The sequence below is a fragment of the Polypterus senegalus genome, chromosome 1, assembly GCF_016835505.1.
Source record: "Polypterus senegalus isolate Bchr_013 chromosome 1, ASM1683550v1, whole genome shotgun sequence".
Lineage (NCBI taxonomy): Eukaryota > Metazoa > Chordata > Cladistia > Polypteriformes > Polypteridae > Polypterus > Polypterus senegalus.
Window position 1 is genome coordinate 28980382 of NC_053154.1, and position 20368 is coordinate 29000749.

The 20368-nt window shown below is 37.2% G+C and overlaps 1 gene segment (V, D, J or C); it reads right to left on the reverse strand.

Moving 5' to 3' along the window:
• The window catches only part of LOC120523672, an 826057-nt gene that overhangs the window by 548070 nt on the left and 257619 nt on the right, over window positions 1-20368 (reverse strand). Inside the window, 1 exon segment of the C gene segment in view lies at window positions 14862-14869. Coding sequence covers window positions 14862-14869 — 8 coding nt within the window.

The window sequence follows — 20368 nt, forward strand, 5'->3', positions numbered from 1 at the left end:
GGTATACAGTAATCCCTCGCTATATCGCACTTCGACTTTCGCGGCTTCACTCTATCACGGATTTTAAATGTAAGCATATCTAAATATATATCATGGATTTTTCGCTGGTTCGCAGATTTCTGCGGACAATGGGTCTTTTAATTTATGGTACATGCTTCCTCAGTTTGTTTGCCCAGTTGACTTCATACAAGGGACGCTATTGGCGGATGGCTTAGAAGCTACCCAATCAGAGCATGTATTACATATTAACTAAAACTCCTCAATTCTATAAGATATGCTTCCCGCGCGGTGCTTGATTGTTTGCTTGTCTCTGCCTCTCTCTCACCCTCTCTGACATTCTCTGCGCCTGACGGAGGGGGTGTGAGCAGAGGTGCTGTTTGCACAGAGGCTGTTTGCCTAGTGGATACGGACGCACCTCTAAGAAATGCCACTTTATCGCAGTGCTTCCAAAAGCACACTTTTTTGATTTTTTGATTGTTTGCATTTCTTTGCGAGCGCTCTCTCTCTCTCTCTGAAATTCTCTGCTCCTGAAGAGATAAAGATATATTTGCATTCTTTTAATTGTGAGAAAGAACTGTCATCTCTGTCTTGTCATGGAGCACAGTTTAAACTTTTGACTAAAGGGTGTTATTTCATGTCTAGAGGGCTCTAATAATGTTAACAATGTGGGAGAGTTTATAAGGGCTTAAAATATATAAAAATAACCATACAAACATATGGTTTCTACTTCGCGAATTTTCATCTATCGCGGGGGGTTCTGGAACGCAACCCCCGCGATCAAGGAGGGATTACTGTAGTTGGTTACGTTCTGTTTCCTCACAGTTCCACAGACCATTGTTTCTGCTCTATGCTAGCTCAATGTCTGTATGAAGTCTGCACATTCTTTCTGTGCTTGCTTCGGTTTTCTTGGGGAATCCCAGTTTCCTACCGTATCCTAAGGAAATGCAGGTTAGACTGAGTTGTGACTATAAATAAGCCATCTATGTGCATGAGTGTTGATTAGTTTGTGAAATATGGCTTGCAAAGGGTCATTGTCCCATCTAAGATGGTTTCTTACCTTGCATCTTATGATCCTCAATTGGAATGAACAGTTTATAAATTTCATACAGTTTCCTTGTAGTGATAAAGAGTCATGATAAGTGGATAGCACCACTCGGGAGACTGTTAACATAGTATTGGTAAGAAAAACTACTGTGTGTTGTTGTGTTTATGTAGTTAAAGAGGGCAAAGTGTGTTAAAAATGTATTTTGAACAAATACAGATCACAATGTGCTAGAGGCACGCATCCGATTAAATGCAATCCTCTCTACAGTAAATACCTTTGCAAACAGAATCAAAGAAAACATCAATTTTTAAATCTATTTATACTATACATGTTTAAGAAAAGTCAGTCAATTAATAAATACTCACATTTCTTCCCTGCGTAGGAGCACAGAGGAATCTATGAAAAAGACCTTGGGAACCCCATATGCCAGACATGCTCTTCTATCTTTCTGGGTGGAATATAAGAACATCATACTGGACACCCCCAAGAAGATTTCGCTTATAGTCACACATCTATGTGAGTCAAGGGAAATGACACTTCACTGTCTAAAAAAAACTTAAGAAAAAACTGCCTTTGTGGTAACCCTCAAATGAAAGTGCCTTCACTCCACTAACTAAGAAGAATATACCAACAAGTGTAGTTTTGAAACCCATCCTGGAGTTTGTGGTCATATTTTGAGGATTGAGCTCCATGAATCATATGACCCATCTGTCAGTTATACATAGCAGTCTAAACACAGCATTACTTCTTCTCTCCTCATTCTGGGTTTAATACGTGATCTCTTTCACACCCATTCACATTTAAGGGATGGAAAATTTGCACATTTATTATTTTGCCAGAGAGAAGCACTAATCTATATAATCCTTGTATTCAAATCTAAAGCTTTCTGAAAGTAAGGTAAATGTTTTACAGCACTATCGGTGTCACTTCCTTCCTAACATGTGTCTTCTTGTCTGGAGGTTCTAAACTAGTATTGTTCATTTCGTTACAAAAATATGCCACATAAAAGGAAGGATACCATTGTTAGTTTAAAAATATACAGGACAACGATCTGACTCATTGGAGTACAACAATAGTGGTTTTTAGATGTCACGGTTTTCGCTTTTCTCTCCTTTACATGGTATTAAGTTTGGTTCTGACATGTCATTCATTAGAACCTTAGGAGACCCTGTGGCCGTGAGGTTGTGCAGAGTGATGAAAGCCTAGCCAAACTACATTACAGCTATTAACAATAATAAACAAAACCACCTCCTCAGTTTAAGGGAAGGACATGAAAGATACTAGTTTATTTAGACAGAAAAGATTTTGGTGAGTATTTTGAACCAGTGATAGCAAGAAGTTAATCATTATAAAAATAATAAAGAACATCATGTCCTCACTTTGTGGGAAGGACAAATATGAAAAAAAAACTATTATTAACAGTAAAGTTATTTGGGGAGGATTTTGTATGAGTGATTGGAAGATGTTCCTTATTGTGCTTGTAGTGCAGTAGTATTTGGCTGTGTCTTCAGTTTTGAGATTGTTCATGTCCAAATACAGAGCCTGTTTAGAATTGTCTCTGGAGATTGTAAATCGTCCTTTAATGCTGCTTGCATAATTTATAGTACTGCTGTCAGGGTTAATGTTGCTCAGCCATTCAAGCCCTTTTCCAGGCTCTTGACGAACCCAGCCTAACCAGTAAGCAGTAACAGAATTTCCAGCGCTGTTCTGCCCGGAACCTATACAGGTCAGTCGCAGAGACTCCCCAGGCTTTTTCAGCTCATCACCTTTCTGCGTTAAGACAATATCTGACTGGACACCTAAAAAAAAAATAGATAAAGCCAAATTAAAGGATGATTAGACAAAACAATGAGAAATTAAAGCAAAAATACAAATGAAAAAAGGAAAGCAAAATGACTTACATGATAAAAGAAACATAAACATAGAAATTTGTAAAATGTCCATAATTGTTATTGAAAGAAAGAAAGAAAACATGACAGGTGCAGTTGGAGCGACCTCTTTAGATTTATATGATAAAAAGAAAGTTACCTTATTTGCATATTTGTTGCATCAGACGTGCTAGGATTATTTAAGAGCTAAGAATTTACAACAAAGAAGAAAATGTATTTGGCAAGTAAAAAGGCATTGTTTAAATATTTTTTAAATGACAATATCTTTTGTGAAAATATATTTTTTGTGTATTGTCAAATGTCAGAGTATTTTTAAACAGTAAATTGTTACAGTGCTTATATAACAGAGAAGGGGTGAACACAATGAAGGACTGAAATATTCAACATATTTTTGGTTATCTGAACTTCTGTCCTTTTCATTTGCACAGTTCACATGTGTTATTTATTTGCTTTGCTTTGTACATGTTGGAGGAAAAAAGTCATATTTTGGAGAAATGCCCACAACAGATGAGTGCCCCTGCCTCTCCTTTAGGCTGTATTTGTAAAAGAGTTTATTGAGCTCAGTTCTGGAACTACTGTAACAAAGCAAAATCAGCAATCACCTTCATATTAAACACCAATTTCTTTGGTAATTTCTCATTAAACCTATGGGCTGTGATATTTTGATAGCTCTACATGTATACAGTAAATGTAGTGACAGAAAATCAGATTGCTGTGAGACAGATGCTGTAAGTGACTGAATAGTCCAAGTAACAAGTGGAAAGCAGAATCAGTGAGGAAAGTAGTTTGTTACACATGTTTCCAGATCTTCAGCTTATTACATTATATTGTTAGTGCATTCGATTCTGCTTCTAAAGTCAGTGCCATAGATGTTTTACCACTATTTATTTTCCAGAACTGCTTTCAATGTCAAGGTCATGAGGAATCAAAGAGAGTGCTGACAGCACTGGACACCAGCACAGGATGGGACACCACTTAATTCAGTTTTGTAGAGTGATCTTTACTGAGTACATATTCAACTCATAGTCCTTGCACAATTTTTCCATTATAAAGCAATGACCAAATAATTAAACCACGCTTTAAGAGAGCAAATTTCAATTTGATTAACATAAAATGACAATATAACTCCAAGAACATTATAGTGTGAGGCATGGCCAGTTGACCAAGCCAGTTATTAGCATCCTTAACAATAATAAAAATATATCAGTCAAAGTCAGAAAAAGATGAATTTCCGATGACTGAGAGAAACTAGCCACCTGCTTCCAGCTGGGCATTCAACAAATGTTCTGGACAGCCTACTATGAAGATTAACTCTTGTTTCCTTGAATTCCAAGGCTCATCCTGTCACTGTGTCATGTCCCTTGGACAAAAGTAGCAACCAAGTGCCAGAAGAAAAACTAAACAGAGTAGGTCACTAGCAGTTTATGTCGTGGCAAAGAATTGCCACCATGAAGCTTTTTACCTGAAAATGAAGGCTATTAGGACTCAGGATAGGCAAACAGAATTTTAAAGCTTTATTGCAATAAAACAACACAAAAAATAACACAGGCTTAACCCAATACGGCCAAACTGAGCTGAGCACCGAACAGTTCAAAACTCGAAGTTTATATAACAATTTCTTATCACTCCGACCTCGTTCAATTAGCTCATTTGCTGTTTTTCTCTGACTCCCTTCCACTCCTATCCGGCCAATTTCTCATCCCCCTGCAGCTGGGCCTCTGGTATTTCACTGTGTATTGTTCATTTCTAGTTTCTGTTTTTGCTTATTTCTTTCACTGGCCATTTCTTTTCACTTCCATTTATGGGCTTCCTCTCGTCACTTCCTCTTTCTCAGACTTTTAAGCTGGTTTGTCTGATGCCCAAAGCTAAGCTTTAATTAAAAAGAAATAGGGTATGTTCTTTTATTTAATCATTGCGTGACAGTCCTGACTTGCCTTAATTTCTACGTTAAAGTTAATTTCTAATGTATTCTTCTATATTTATTTATGCTAGTGCTTGAATATACTAAATTTGTTATTTTTCATATATTACATCATCTCTGACCTTGGCAGCAATGCCTTTTGCTGTTTCTGCTGATTCACTATTCTAGCTGGTTTCTTATGTGCCTACCAGAGCCATTTTTCCTGTGGTATCGGTCTTCAGCTTCCCAGCCTTGAACACAGGTGTTCTCATTCTCCTTATCCTATCCTCAGTTAGTTTCTGTGCGTCATTCTTGTCCTGTTTTCTCACACTAGCAATTTCTGCTTCAAGCTTAAAAAATAACGCAATATGATTGATTTTTTTAGTTAACTATTTGCTTGACCTATCTTATTTGCTTAACAATCTAATTTATGCTTAATCTAATGTTTTAGAAGCTTTTAATTACTCTTTATGGCTCTTTATGTTAATTTGCTATTTATGCTAATATAGAAATTTTTCTCTTCTACATTCATAGTAATTGTAATGCTTGAATTTTTGTGCATGTAACTGTGACAATGTAGGTTGGCTCAATGCATCCACTTCTCTTTGGGAGCCTCTTAAAAGAGATACAATATAATCAGCTAGTCTGCAGTGCTAATTGGGGTCTGTTAAAATACACATGTTATGTGACTGGGGTGAAAGCCACACTGGAGCTACTCAGGTAAATTGTAATAAGTGATGTAAAACTAAACCTGAATGGTATCTACTTCTTTAATTCAAGTACCTTAAAGAAAATGTGTAAACTGAAATAGGTCTACACTTATTAAGAACAGTCGGGTCAAGCTCTGATTTTTTCAGTAATGGTCAGATGACAAACGCCTTTAGTGCATTAGGAGCTGTTCAAGTCATTAACGATCATTTGATCATGTTATGAATGTGTGCTCTTCAGTAGTTTTGTTGGGGGTGTGTCCAATGTACAGGGAGAAGGTTTTATTTTAGGAAAAAAAAAACAGTTATAATTTCCTGTTCTGTTATACAGTTGAAATTACTAAGGTTGGGTGCACAAGAGTGGTGGAATAATATGTTGCATATAAGTTGATAAATATTGTATCTATATGTGTTTATTTGTAGAATGAACATTTTACTTATTGTAATGTTTAAAGAAAAATAAAATGGACAAACCATTTTTTTCTATACCTTCAAAACCAGAGGAGTGCTTTTTTATGACTGAATTGCTGGCCGCCAGTGAAAGAGGGGAATATTTTTATCGATTATTATTGATGACTTGCTTTTCCTTTGATGGCTGGTTGTTTCAAGGATACAGTAGAAAATAAGGTGAAATGACACCTTTTATTGGCTAACTAAATAGATTACGAATGCAAGCTTTTGAGGCAGCTAAGGCCCCTTCATCAGGCAAGATGTAACAAAGAAACTGAAAAATACTCTCGCTTATATTGGGACAGCAAAGTGATTATTTTATTTCATCTTAACAACCTTTTTGTTGAAATGTTAGCAAATTTAATAAACCTTAGATGAATTAACTCTGCAAGAAGAGAACAATTAACTAATAAAATGTAGAGAAAAGATAACCATCACTAGAGAAAGTCCTGTAAAGATTTTTTTGAAGTGCATTGTCTGTAAGATAGGCCTCTGATGTAGTCAGCTGGTCAATCAGTCTGTTAGTCCACATATCTGCTCATAAAACTCTTGTTTCTATTCAGACCACATTGTAGAATATTGAATTTAAGCATAAGTTTGTATTCCCATTCTCTCCACTCCTGTTGGGTCTTGAAATTACCCATAAGCACAGTGACCCTCAGATCCTTTATGCTGTGGCCATTACTGTTAAAGTGTGCTGCCACTGAAAGATCAACACCGTTCTGATTAATATGAAATCTTTGTGAGTTCATTCGCTGGCACAGTGTCTGACCAGTTTCCCCTACATACTGTCCAGTATTGGGGCACCTTATGCACATGATTAGGTAGACCACATTAGCAGATTTGCATGTGAACGAACTCTTTATTTTATGCTCCTGCTGGCAATGTGGTACTACTACCTGATCTGTCATGTAGATATGTGCACAGGTGCCACACCTGGGGCCTCATGTATAACACCGTGCGTAGAACTCACACTATAACATGGCATAAGCACAAAAGTGGGAATGTGCGTACGCACAGAAAAATCCAGATGCATAAATCTGTGCATTTGCCAACTTCCAAGTTCTTCTGCTACATAAATCCCGATTAGCGTGAAAAGTAACGCACGTGCACGCGCCTGCTGCCCCAACCCAACACCTCCCAGAATTACGCTTCTTTGAATATGCAAATCAATATAAATAGCCCTTAAGCTCAGTGTTCTATGAAAAGGCAATGGCAGAAGCACAAGGGAAAATAGAATTTCAGTGAATACCAAGTGGAGGCAAGGAAAAACGTACTATTTGTTGGTTTAAACAGTGATATGATCGAGTGACATAGTGTGTCGGAGAAACTCGAAAGCTCAAGTTCACAAAGTGAACCAAAATAAAAAAGAAGTTGTAAGATATCAAAGTTGCCATGAAAAGCTGAGTCGTAGCCCACCGTGTGAGTGTCATATGAAAGCTTATTAGGGTACAGAGAAAAAAAAGGGCACACAGTAGGAAAAAAGCACTAAATGTCAACTTTAATCTCCAAATTTCCAATTTACCCTTGTAGTTTATTTTGTCATTAAAGTAGAACATCATAAACTTCATCTTAAAATTATTTAATTTACTAGTTTCTCAAATCCCATCGTAACTAAAGTAGCACATTAAATACTTTGTTTTATATTTGATCTTCTATGTGCTCTATGTGTGTGAATCACTACGTGCTTCTTAAACAGGCTTTCTCTTCCTCCGACAGGACACAGAATCCATTACATTTGTGATATTACAGCTCTCGGAATAACTAAAATACTGAGATGTATACGTGATATCATTTTCATGGCGATAGGAGTTAAAGCATGTTATTAAACCTGGGAGCACGGTGTGGCAGTGATTGTTCATGTCTCACCCAAGATGCTGACTGTGCCATGCGTGACTTTCGATGAAATACTTTATTGTAGCAGTACTGTCTCTTTCAAACGTACTAACCTCAAATTCCCGTCCTTAATTTTCTTTCTCCAAATACCCAATTGCCACACAATCAGCTCTGTAATAGACGTTAAGCCATCTGTAAGCTTACAACGATGATTCTTCAAAACATTTAAGGAACATTGAAATATCTTCGTAGTATGTGTTTAATTATTTTATCCAACTATCCATCCAGTGTTGCGCCAACCCCAACAAATATACAGCGCGATGCAGGAACAATCTGTGAACGGAGCGCCAGCGGCTCGCTAGCACTGAGGCACCAGGTCCTCACATGTTTAAGGCCTTGTTCACACGGGCGTTAAATTTTTGGATAAACGAACTTGCTCTGAACGTCCTAGACGTTTATGTTGCATTTTGTGGTGGCGATCGATTGACTTCTACACCGGCGCTCGCTTGTCTCTGTCTAACGCCAGCCTGCTGCCCAAATTGTAGTTTGTGTGTTAACCTGTGGAGGCAGTGTCGGGAACTGGATAGGAAAGCCCTTGTTGTTTTATTTGAGGTGCCTCCTTTCAATATGGACCATTTTGCTATGTTAGATATTAATCTTCTTGTTTTAAAAATACTCGTAATACGGCGACGTAGGGAAAGAAAAAATCGCCGCTGCTACTGGGTTCATCCTCTGACTGCACAATGTCGGGTTAAAGGAAGTTTTTTTGTGCTTTATGAAGAAATGCGAAAAAATTTCCGCGCAAGTTTTTTAATTACTGTCTGATGTCGGTTTCCACTTTTGATTGTCTGCTGCAGCTGGTGCAATGCCACATTGCACGCCGATCAACCAATATGCGACTTGGTGTTAGCCCCGAAGAGAGACTACTTGTCACTTTGAGGTAAGGAAACAGTAGTCGAGTGTGCGCTTACACCGGTGTTATGCACTGAAATGCACCCCCCGCCATGGATTGCCCCCCCTACATAATCATTATCAAATATTATATTAGAACATAAATTAATAGGTTCATGGTTTACAAATTACATGAGACAATAAAATAAGCAATATGAAAATATATATGTTGTATATGAAAACATAAAAATATCCGGTCCTCCGAAGCGTAAAATAAACGCGCAGAAAACGAACTAGAAGCGGTTTCCTTGCGTTCGTTGGGTTTTGAACGCCAAGAAAAAGCTGCATGCAACGTTTTTGATGCCGTATAAACGCTGCTGGACAAACGCACGTCACCAAAGCCCGTGTGAACACTCTCATTGACTCCTATGTGTAGAAAACACTCGGCGCTTGATCCGCGCTCACCGGACGCTACGACCACAAAAAAAACGCTCGATTTTAACGCCCGTGTGAACAAGGCCAAACTATTAACAATATATATTATTTAAATGAAGTTAAAGTTTTATCTGTATAATATAATAAACATATTTTGCTGCATTTCATCTTAAAAATGATATCGTCATCATATGTAAATACGTGCTTTATACTTCAATGAGTGGTATAATCTGTTCTTGCTTTTCCCCTTGAGAGTTGTTGTGTTGCTCTCTGCCTGCATTTGGAGAGAAGCGTTGTTGAAGAACAAAGTTGTTTGTACTGTTGTATTGTATTCCTCAGGTAGCAATGATAGATTGGTGTTTAAGCTCTGTGAAGAGGATTACTTGTGTTCTGTTTTGTGTGTTGTATTTAACACAATTTTTGATACCCATTACACACCCAATCTAACTGGAAGGGGGGTCTCTCTTTCTGAATTGTCCTGCCATTTTTTTTTCTTAGCTTACTGGTTTGTTTTTTTTTTGAGAGCTTTCTTCTTGTCTTTTTAGAGTGTAAAAGCTTGGGTTCTGTCAATAAACAGGGCCTGCTAAATTAATAATTATAATTATTTGCATTTATGTAGCACTTTTCTTACTGCTCAAAGCGCTCAGCAATTGCAAGTTAAGAACCTTGCTAAAGTGCCCAACAGAGCAGAGTCCCTTTTGGCATTTACGGGATTTGAACCGGCAACCTACCGATTGCCAATGCAGATCCCTAGCCTCAGAGCCACCACTCCACCTGCATCAACGCATTCCTTATGTGATTTTGGGCTATACAAGAAAGAAATTGTAGTTTTTTTTCTGTTGCTTTATGTTCCTTATTTACTAGAAAAATATGTTTCATGGTTAGTGTGCTAGTTGACACAGTGGCTTACTTAAACTTAATATATTTTTTGCATCGTCTGCATCTACTCTGTGGCTGTCATTAATTAGTACCCTTCAGCACTTTCTGCAAACAGCATATTCTTTTATATTTTTTTTTTTTCTAGAAATATTGACACAAAATGTCTCCATATATTGGCATTAAAGTAAGAATAATTATAAGTAATTTAAAATATTACCCCCATGGCTATTTTTGCTGTAATGTTATTAGCCATTTTGCTTTCACGAAGATAATAAAAGCACAAGAAACGCATTGTTTGCTTTCCTGTTGAGGAAACAGGCTAAATAATCTTTTTTTCCTATCCTGTCTGTAGGCTCAGAAGCAACACATGGCTGTTTCACGTCTTAGCTAAATACATTAGAGAAAGTAGCAATACATTGTTATTGTAGTGTGTAATAGACAACTTGGGTTGGCTGGCACCCCGACCAGCATGATGGATCCTTACCTGGCCAGGAGGTCTTTTTAATGGAAGGTTGGTGTTGGACGGGCATCCTATTTAGGTTGGTTAGTGGTACTTTGCCTGGTCAGGAGACCATTGTAATGGATGGACAAAGGGAGACTGCTTCCGAGGGCCATGTGGTACCCAGTACATTGGGTACTGATATCCCTCTGGTGTGCATCCTGTTCAGACACCAGCAGGTCTGCCTGGGAATTTAAGTTTTGGTGGGCAGTCCTGTTGCGGTCCTTGGGTGGCGCTATGATAGGCTGCTGGAGGCAGGCTGTCTTGTCACAAGGAGGTTCTGCTGACTCAGAAGTGCTTTCTGGATGCAGTGTGATAGCTTCAGAAGTACCCTTGAGTCTAGTATAAAACTGTTCTGCTCTAACCAGGTGAGTTGAGTCAGGTGGAAGAGCACAGTTTTCCTTGGATAAGTGGAGATGAAGAAAGAAAGAGAATTGTGCTTTGCCACTATTACAAGAAGCCTTTTTGTAAGGTATATGTACTGTACAAATAAAACATATATTTGCATCTGGTACTTGTGTTTGTGAGATTTTGTCTGGGATTTGGGGTGCTGCACCACTCCCCAGTGATCACAAGTGTTAATTGTTTTTGTACTGAAACCTGGCCCATATTTTCAAAATTTTGGACCACATGCAATCTCACACATAATAAATAACAAGTTAGAAAATGACCCAATAACCACATTTTTTGTGAGTACTTTGTTGCAGGATTCTGGAGTTTGGCCAGAAGAGGAACAGGGATGATACTTTTTAACAAATGGAAGCCAGACAAGTAGGTGATTGTAAATTCAGGAGATGAGATGGTGAAATGGTTAATTGGCAAATGAGGGAAAGGCCAGAATAAACTTCAACTCATGAACAGATGAACAGCAAAAACATTTATATCTATAAAATATATTCATGCATGAAAGGAGCCCAGACTGCTTTACAATAACAATAGCTAAACAGAGTTACAAAGGAAAGTAAAAATTAAAACTAACTTATTCATAACACTAGAGAATCACAATCAAAATAAGCATTATGGTCAGGAATGGCAGATATGACAGGAAAATAAAACCTGCAGTTGGCGGGACATTGGAGTAAATAAATGCCCCCTCTGGGTGTTATACAGTATGTGTCCACATTAACAGGATACTTTCCTGGAGCTTTTTTAATCTTCCCAGCATCTCGGGGGTCTGCAGCATGCTTAGGTCAGGGGGCATATTACCATCATAGATTACCAGAAAAGAAAGAAAAGAAAACACACAAAAGCACTAAATAGTGACAAATCTATTAAACCACAAAAATAGAGTAATTGATTTTAATGTACATAATCAATTCCTCCTCCTTTCAGTATAAAGCAGTACTAGTTATGCTAGTGATTCTATGAGTGATTAAGAAAGTCTGATTAAAGAGGTGGGTTTCAGTAGTTTTTTGAAGTATTCAACTATAATGGCACAGCATGTCGCTTAACAGTAAAGAACTCCAGATTTTTGGTGCATACAAACAGAAAGCAGCCGCACCAGTTCTTTTATGCCTCACTGTCAGAATACTGAGCAGGCCAATATTAGAGGATCTAAGATTACAATTAGGAAGATACAGTGTAACCACAAGGGGGCACCACTGAGCTCTGTGTTAGAAATAATAGATTTTTATTTTTACCGACTTCTTTTTCCAGTGGACACTGCCACAAATATACCACAGCATCACAGTCTTCCTTTGTTTCCATTCCTCCTGGTGAGTTTTGTCTACTGGCTCCCAACTGTGACTCTCCGATGTAAGGCAGCAGGCTTGTTTTCAAGTTAGACCCAGGAATGCTTCCAATGTCACTGTACTGTATGTCAGGAACACTTCCGAGTCACTTGAAAACCAGTGGTGTCATCCCCTGGCAGTGTCACCTGTCAGCACCCCAACAGGGTTGCACTTGCGCACTCCCAATTGCCGGTGGGTGTCTGAATTTGGATCAGCCTGGAGGAACACTGCCACCTCTTCCTGTGTGGAGGTATGAACTGCTCCCGGTATCCACCTTCTCTCAGACCATCCAATTATTTCTCGATCTCAGCCAGGACAAAGATTACAAGGTGTATTGTCCCCGCACCGAGGTTGTGCAGGGTGATGAAAGCCTAGCCAAACTACAGTACAGCTATTAACAATAATAAACAAAACCACCTCCTCAGTTTAAGGGAAGGACATGAAAGATATTAGTTTTTTAGACAGAAAAGATTTTGGTTAATATTTTGAATCCGTGAGAGCAAGAAGTTAATCATGATAAAAATAATAAAGAACAGTACACCCGCACTTTGTGAGAAGGACAGAAAAAAAGTCCCTTTTCAAAATATGAAAAAAATGTATTATTAACAGTAAAGTTTTTTGGGGAGGATTTTGTATGAGTGATTGGAAGATGTTCCTTATTGTGCTTGTAGTGCAGTAGTATTTGGCTGTGTCTTCAGTTTTGAGATTGTTCATGTCCAAATACAGAGCCTGTTTAGAATTGTCTCTGGAGATTGTAAATCGTCCTTTAATGCTGCTTGCATAATTTATATTACTGCTGTCAGGGTTAATGTAGCTCAGCCATTCAAGCCCTTTTCCAGGGTCTTGACGAATCCAGTGCAACCAGTAAGCAGTAACAGAATTTCCAGCGCTGTTCTGCCCAGAACCTATACAGGTCAGTCGCAGAGACTCCCCAGGCTTTTTCAGCTCATCACCTTTCTGCGTTAAGACAATATCTGACTGGACACCTAAAAAAAAATAGATAAAGCCAAATTAAAGGATGATTAGACAAAACAATGAGCAATGTAAGCAAAAATACAAATGAAAAAAGGAAAGCAAAATGACTTACATGATAAAAGAAACATAAACATAGAAATTTGTAAAATGTCCATAATTGTTATTGAAAGAAAGAAAGAAAACATGACAGGTGCAGTTGGAGCGACCTCTTTAGATTTATATGATAAAAAGAAAGTTACCTTATTTGCATATTTATTGCATCAGAAGTGCTAGGATTATTTAAGAGCTGAGAATTTACAAAAGAGAAGCAAAGATATTTATCAAGTAATAAGGTATTGTTTAAATATTTTTTAAATGACAGTATCTTTTGTGAAAATATATTTTTTGTGTATTGTCAAATGTCAGAGTATTTTTTAAACAGTAAATTGTTACAGTGCTTATATAACAGAGAAGGGGTGAACACAATGAAGGACTGAAATATTCAACATATTTTTGGTTATCTGAACTTCTGTCCTTTTCATCTACACAGTTCACATGTGTTATTTATTTGCTTTGCTTTGTACATGTTGGAGGAAAAAAGTCATGTTTAGGTGAAATGCCCACAACAGATGAGTGCCCCTGCCTCTCCTTTAGGCTGTATTTGTAAAAGAGTTTCTTGAGCTCAGTTCTAGAACTACTGTAACAAAGCAACATCAGCAATCATCTTCGTATTAAATACCAATTTATTTGGCAATTTCTTATTAAACCTAAGGGCTGTGATATTTTGATAGCTCTACAAATGTACAAATGTAGTGACAGAAAATCAGATTGCTGTGAGACAGATCCTGTAAGTGACTGAATAATCCAAGTAACAAGTGGAAAGCAGAATCAGGGAGGAAAGTAGTTTGTTACACATGTTTCCAGATCTTCAGCTTATTACATTATATTGTTAGTGCATTCAATTGTGCTTATAAAGTCAGTGCCATAGATGTTTTACCACTATTTATTTTCCGAAACTTCTTTCAATGCCAAGATCATGAGGAATCAAACAGAGTGCCAATAGCACTGGACGCCAGCACAGGATGGGACACCAGTTAATTCAGTTTTGTAGAGTGTTCTTTACTGAGTACATATTCAGCTCATATTCCTTGTACAATTTCTCCATTATAAAGCCATGACCAAATAATTAAACCACGCTTTAAGAGAACAAATTTCAATTTGATTAACGTAGAATGACAATATAACTCCAAGAACATTATAGTGTAAGGCATGGCCAGTTGACTAAGCCAGTTAGTAGCATCCTTAGCAATGATATATCAGTCAAAGTCAGAAAAAGATGAATTTCCGATGACTGAGACAAACTAGCCACCTGCCTTCAGCTTGGCATTCAACAAATGTTCTGGACAGTCTACTATGAAGATTAACTCTTGTTTCCTTGAATTCCACGGCTCCTCCTGTCACTGTATCATGTCTCTTGGACAAAAGTAGCAACCAAGTGCCAGAAGAAGAAACCAAGAAGAAAAATTAAACAGAGTAGGTCACTAGCAATTCATAGTAATTGTAATGCTGGAATTTTTGTGCATGTGACTATGACAGTGTGTGTTGGCTCAATGCACCCACTTATCTTTGGGAGCCTCCAAAAAGAGATACCCTATAATCAGCAAGTCTGCAGTGCTAACCAGGGTCTGTTAAAATACATGTTATTTGACTGGGGTGAAAGCCACACTGGAGCTACTCAGGTAAATTGTAATAAGGGATGTAAAACTAACCCTGCATGGTAACTACTTCTTTACTTCAAGTACCTTAAAGAAAATGTGTAAACTGAAATAGGTCTACACTTATTAAGCACAGTCGGGTCAAGCTCTGATTTTTTCAGTAATGGTCAGATTATGGACACCTTTAGTGCATTAGCAGCTTTTCAAGTCAGTAACGATCAATTGATCATGTTATGAATGTATGCTCATAAGTAGTTTGTTGGGAGTGTGTCCAATGTACAGGGAGAAGGTTTTATTTTAGAAAAAAAAAACGGTTATAATTTCCTGTTCTGTTATACAGTTGAAATTACTAAGGCTGGGTGCACAAGAGTGGTGGAATAATATGTTGCATATAAGTTGATAAATATTTATATGTATTTATTTGTACAATTAGCATTTTACTTATTATAATGTTTAAAGAAAAGAAATGGACAAACCAGTTTTTTTCTCTACCTCTAAAACCAGAAGAATGCTGTTTTTTATGACTGAATTGCTGGCCACCTGTGAAAAAGGGGAATATTTTTATCGATTATTATTGATGACTTGCTTTTCCTTTCATGGCTGGTTGTTTCAAGGATATAATATCATAGAAAAAACTGTCCATCATCTTCAAAGAAGGCAGTCACGGAGTCCAGATGAAAATGCAGAACACTTATTTATTTGCACAGAATTATGTACAAATGTCTCAGTTCATTTAGTGTGAGGAAATAAATTTAACTTCTTTCATGCTTTTCTACTTACCATTACCTCATCTAATACATCAAGATATCTGACAGTTAAAATGCAGAACTTTATCACCTCATCCAATCAACTAATGCCACTAGTAATTTCTGACTTATGTCAATTCTTCTATTATTTCTTTGTACAGCATCTTTTATCAATAATATTCTCAATTATTTTTTATAATCTAATTTTTACTGAATCCAAATTAATATAACAAATTCACTCAAGGTGCTACAAGAAGTCAAATGAGCTATATGGTTAGAACATGGAGTGTAGTAAGAACTCAAACCACTAGAATAGAAAACATACACTGGGGACTGTGGTTAAAGTTTTTGTAAAAAGGAAGAAGAAGGTCAAAGGTTTTGCAGTAAAGAACTGGCTTTGATATCAAATGTACACCTTAAAGGGTACTGTAATAAAATATTGGGCTCTGCCGTCACACTTGTACATCTAAAAGTGTTGCAATAAAGTACAGTGGAACCTCGGTTCATGAACGTCTCGGAACACGAACAAATCGGTTTACGACCAAAAAGTTTTCTAAACTTTTGCATCTGTTCATGACCACAGACTCAGTATACGAACAAGCCAGTTTCCTTTTCGGTTTGTGCGCGCCGATGATTTCCGCACGTGTCCAGCCTCTCCCTGTGCAGCGAGAGAGAGAGAGAGAGACACACACACACACGCGAGAGAGAGACACACACAGGCACACGAGAGAAAGACACACACACACATGCACGCGCGAACGAGAGGGACACACACGCACACACGAGAGACGGCTGGACGCATGAGGCCGAGAAGGCAGTTAAAGAATGTACCAGGCTTGTTTTTAAAAAGACAGATCCGAGCATTGTTTTAACCTCGTTGTATTTAATGAAGACTTTTTTCTATTGGATTTTAACCTCCACTCCACTTCTGTTTACATTGATCAGTTCATAGCGTGCATTGTTGCAATGTTACATTTCTTGGTGATTTTTTAAATTATGGATTTTTAAAATGTTCATTTTTGCCCTGTGCTTAAAACTCATTAAAAAAGTGTTTTTAGCGAGCGGTTCATAGCATTATAGCGCAAACTCTTGCAGTGTAAATTTTCTCTGTTGTTCAAGATTTTCTCAGTGTTATTCAAAGTTTTAACATTTAGAGCATTCTATGGTATAATTTACTATATCTGTGCTTAAAAAATCTTAAAAAAAATATATTTACATACAGTTTGTATGGTCTGGAATGGATTAATTGTATTTACATACAATCCTATGGGGGAAATTACTTCGGTGCATGACCAAATCGGTTTATGACCAGAGTTTTGTAACGAATTATGGTCGTGAACCGAGGTTCCACTGTATTGAACTTTGCTAACAAATTCATGAATGCTTCATCAGATTGCTTAACACTACAATCCCTAAAGCCTACAAAAATATTTGTAATGCCAGGCCACCTTAATTTTGCTTGCAGTTCCTCATCAATGCATTAATTTTCACTGATAAACGCTTTTATTGCACATAAAATCACACTTGTTTCATTATACCACTTAATTTGAAAACTAACAATGTTGTGTTAGATCAGTGAACCTGACTGAGAGAATAAAACTGAATAATAAAAAAAAAAAAAACTAATATTTACATGTACCATAATTTTACACAGGCTATTAAGACTCAAATCAAATGTATGTTCTTATTATATAATAGTAATATTGATAGCAGCTCCCTTTTCAAAGCACTAAATGAAGGGAGGAACCAGGATCAAACCAGCAGCATCTTGATTACAAAGCAGCAGTTCTTACCCCTGCACCAGCCAAGCAAGTACAGTGGTACCTTGAGATAAGAGTACCCCAATGTACGAGTTTTTTGAGACACGAGCTGTCACTAGGTCGATTTTTTGCCTTGAGTTACGAGCCAAAATTTGAAATACGAGCCATCAAAGAGCTTGTCGCCATACATTCCGAGGAACTGACGACGGAGGAGTTGACAGAACTACAGATGCAGCAACATACAAAGGTTCTGCAGGAGATCGCAAACTGCATGTGCTCATGTTCCGCTGAAAATGGTGAATTCTGGGATTGACAAGGCAGTAACACTGACCCAATGCCTATATGCTTCCCTCGTAGGCACATAAGAATAAACAAAAAAGTTTTAAGATGTTGCAGTATGTGACACTATATATAGTAAGTGGAGGGTAAACACTGAGAATACAATAATAACTAAACAAAATAATCAAATAACTTGCACCAACCAAAGTAACTTTTCTGATTGTTTATCTGATAAAGAAAATCTCTTTTTGCCCTTAAAATTTTTCTCTTTATTTCTATTAACAAAGGACTTTTGTCTTCTTCAAGCCCAGCTACATGAATGCCTTGCCAGTGAACTGTTGGAGTCTTTCATGTTTCCCTTTAGACTAATTTGACTAGAATCATGATACAGTAAGTACCTGACTGAAGACATATTGTGTGCCAACCGAAAAAATAAAAGCTGTAATGTGGTGCCATCTCCTGGTACTCCAGCTAATACTGCTTTACCAGGTGTAGTAAAGTGTTAGTTTATGCCTTATATAGGACACGTTTAGCCCAGAAGTAACTGCAATAAGAAAGGTACTACAGTGACTGTGTGTCAAGTAAGAGATCCTGTATGGTACAGTTTTCATTGTTAGAATTCTTAACACTTCCTATGTCCATCTGTATTGTTAGTTTGTACTTGCTTTTCACGTTTTTTAACTAAGCAAAACTGTTTAACACTTTTTATATGATATAATATTAATTTAATAATTATTTTTTATATTATATAATATTATTTAATGCTTTGTGAGAACTGTTTTAATTGGAAAAGACATTTGACTTTTGGTGCTTTCCACATGTATTTTCTGTGTACCAAGGTGCCATGCCTCTCATGTTTCTTTCATGATAACCCACACAAAGTGAAGTGAGTGCTTACAAAACAGGGTATGCTACTAAACTAGTTTTCAGTTGTTCCTCAAAAACTATTAACTCCAATAAACTTTGCCTTGTACTCTGCAAACACTCTTAAAACAGCAGGGAACCATTCTGAAAGCTAATTTCAAAAATAATAAACAATAATTTTTAGTACTATGTTTACACCCTGAAAGCCCAGATTTCAAGCACTGATCTTTTTTTTTTTTAAACCAGGAATTCTAGTGCCAGTATTTCTTGTGAAATAACAACTGAGTCAGGCTGCCACTTGTGCAGCAAGCACAGCTTCTCAGAGATTGTTCTGTCTCTTTCTGAGAAGTGTGGTAAATTGCTATCCCTTTGCTTTAGATTCTTGAAAATTTCAGTCATGAAATACTCGCAGTTCCATGCTAAACAGAGAATTGAAGTACCCAATAGGAAGAGTGAGCTGTAACAATGTAATTGAGTGATTATGTTACACCAGTAACGGCATACTGCACAATAACGTGCAGTGAATACACTTGACTTGAGCATTCATAGTTTTCATACTCTTTCTCTGTATGTTTAGCATTTGTTTGCTCAGAGGTTGATGCGCTTGCTGCTTCCTGAGCAGCTCTTCTTTTCTCCACCATAGCGGCCCACTTCTTCTCTTCTTCCATCGGCATCTTTTCACATTAAAACTGATCAAATCACTGTTTGTGTTGCAATTACTTAGTACGTTTTCCTTATTTTTTCACTTGAGCTGGTACTTAAGTCTTCAATCTGCCTCAAGAATTATTTAAGATATGAAGAGCTAGAGGAAGTGACAGCGAAGGTGGTAGGGAATGAGAATAGCTGGCTGCTGCCGATAGTTGATTCTACAATCAAATAAAATAAAAATAAAAAGAGCAATAACCTTGGAGGTCAGTCATCATCCCAAAAATGGATAGTAGACAACACGTAGTATATGTGTACCAAATTTCAGGTCCATAGTTACCATAGAGCTACAGGTAATTTCAAATCCTGGACAGACAAACATGGCCATAGTAGCATATTACATAAGAAGATATTTATACACTTTTTAGAAAATACTGTTTTATTTTAGTTATAATGGGGATAAAACTTTCATGTTTTTCATTTTGTAAAATAAGACTTTTAATACTTTTTCTGTGTTTTTATTTTAGGGTAATTTAGAAAAGATTTAGCCTTTCAGTGAATAAACTGTGTGACCAAACTATAACTACTGAATATAACGTAGCTCCTTAGTGGAACATAACATTACTTATGAGTGTGTGTATTTAAACAGGAGTTTAGCAAAAAGCACTTTGAGAGTAACACATGTATTCACATGTCAGTTTAGTCCGGACAGGCAGGCAATTAGCTTATAGATGATGAGCACTAATTGTATCATACTGTCAGGAAATGTGAGAGATGAGAAGAACTTGCAGAGACTGAACTGTGAATGAAGACAAGGCTTAAGGGCTATTCAGAGAGGTAAAAGACAAGACATTGTGAGTCGTTTGAGACCACTTTAGAAAAGGGATCCAATACATTTATTCTTCTTTTGAATCATCAGCCAAACAAATTGATGGAAATAATATTGTGTACATTTCAGGGATGTGTTTAAGAACATAAGATGAGAACTCTTGGAAAAATATGCAAATATAATTAAACATTACGAATAAGTGTTATTCTATTAAAATATTAATCTTTAAACTCAGATAAACTAACCAGGGTTGGCATGATGGCGCAGTGTTAGCGCCATTGCCTCTCAGTCAGGAGATCAGAGTTCATGTCCCAA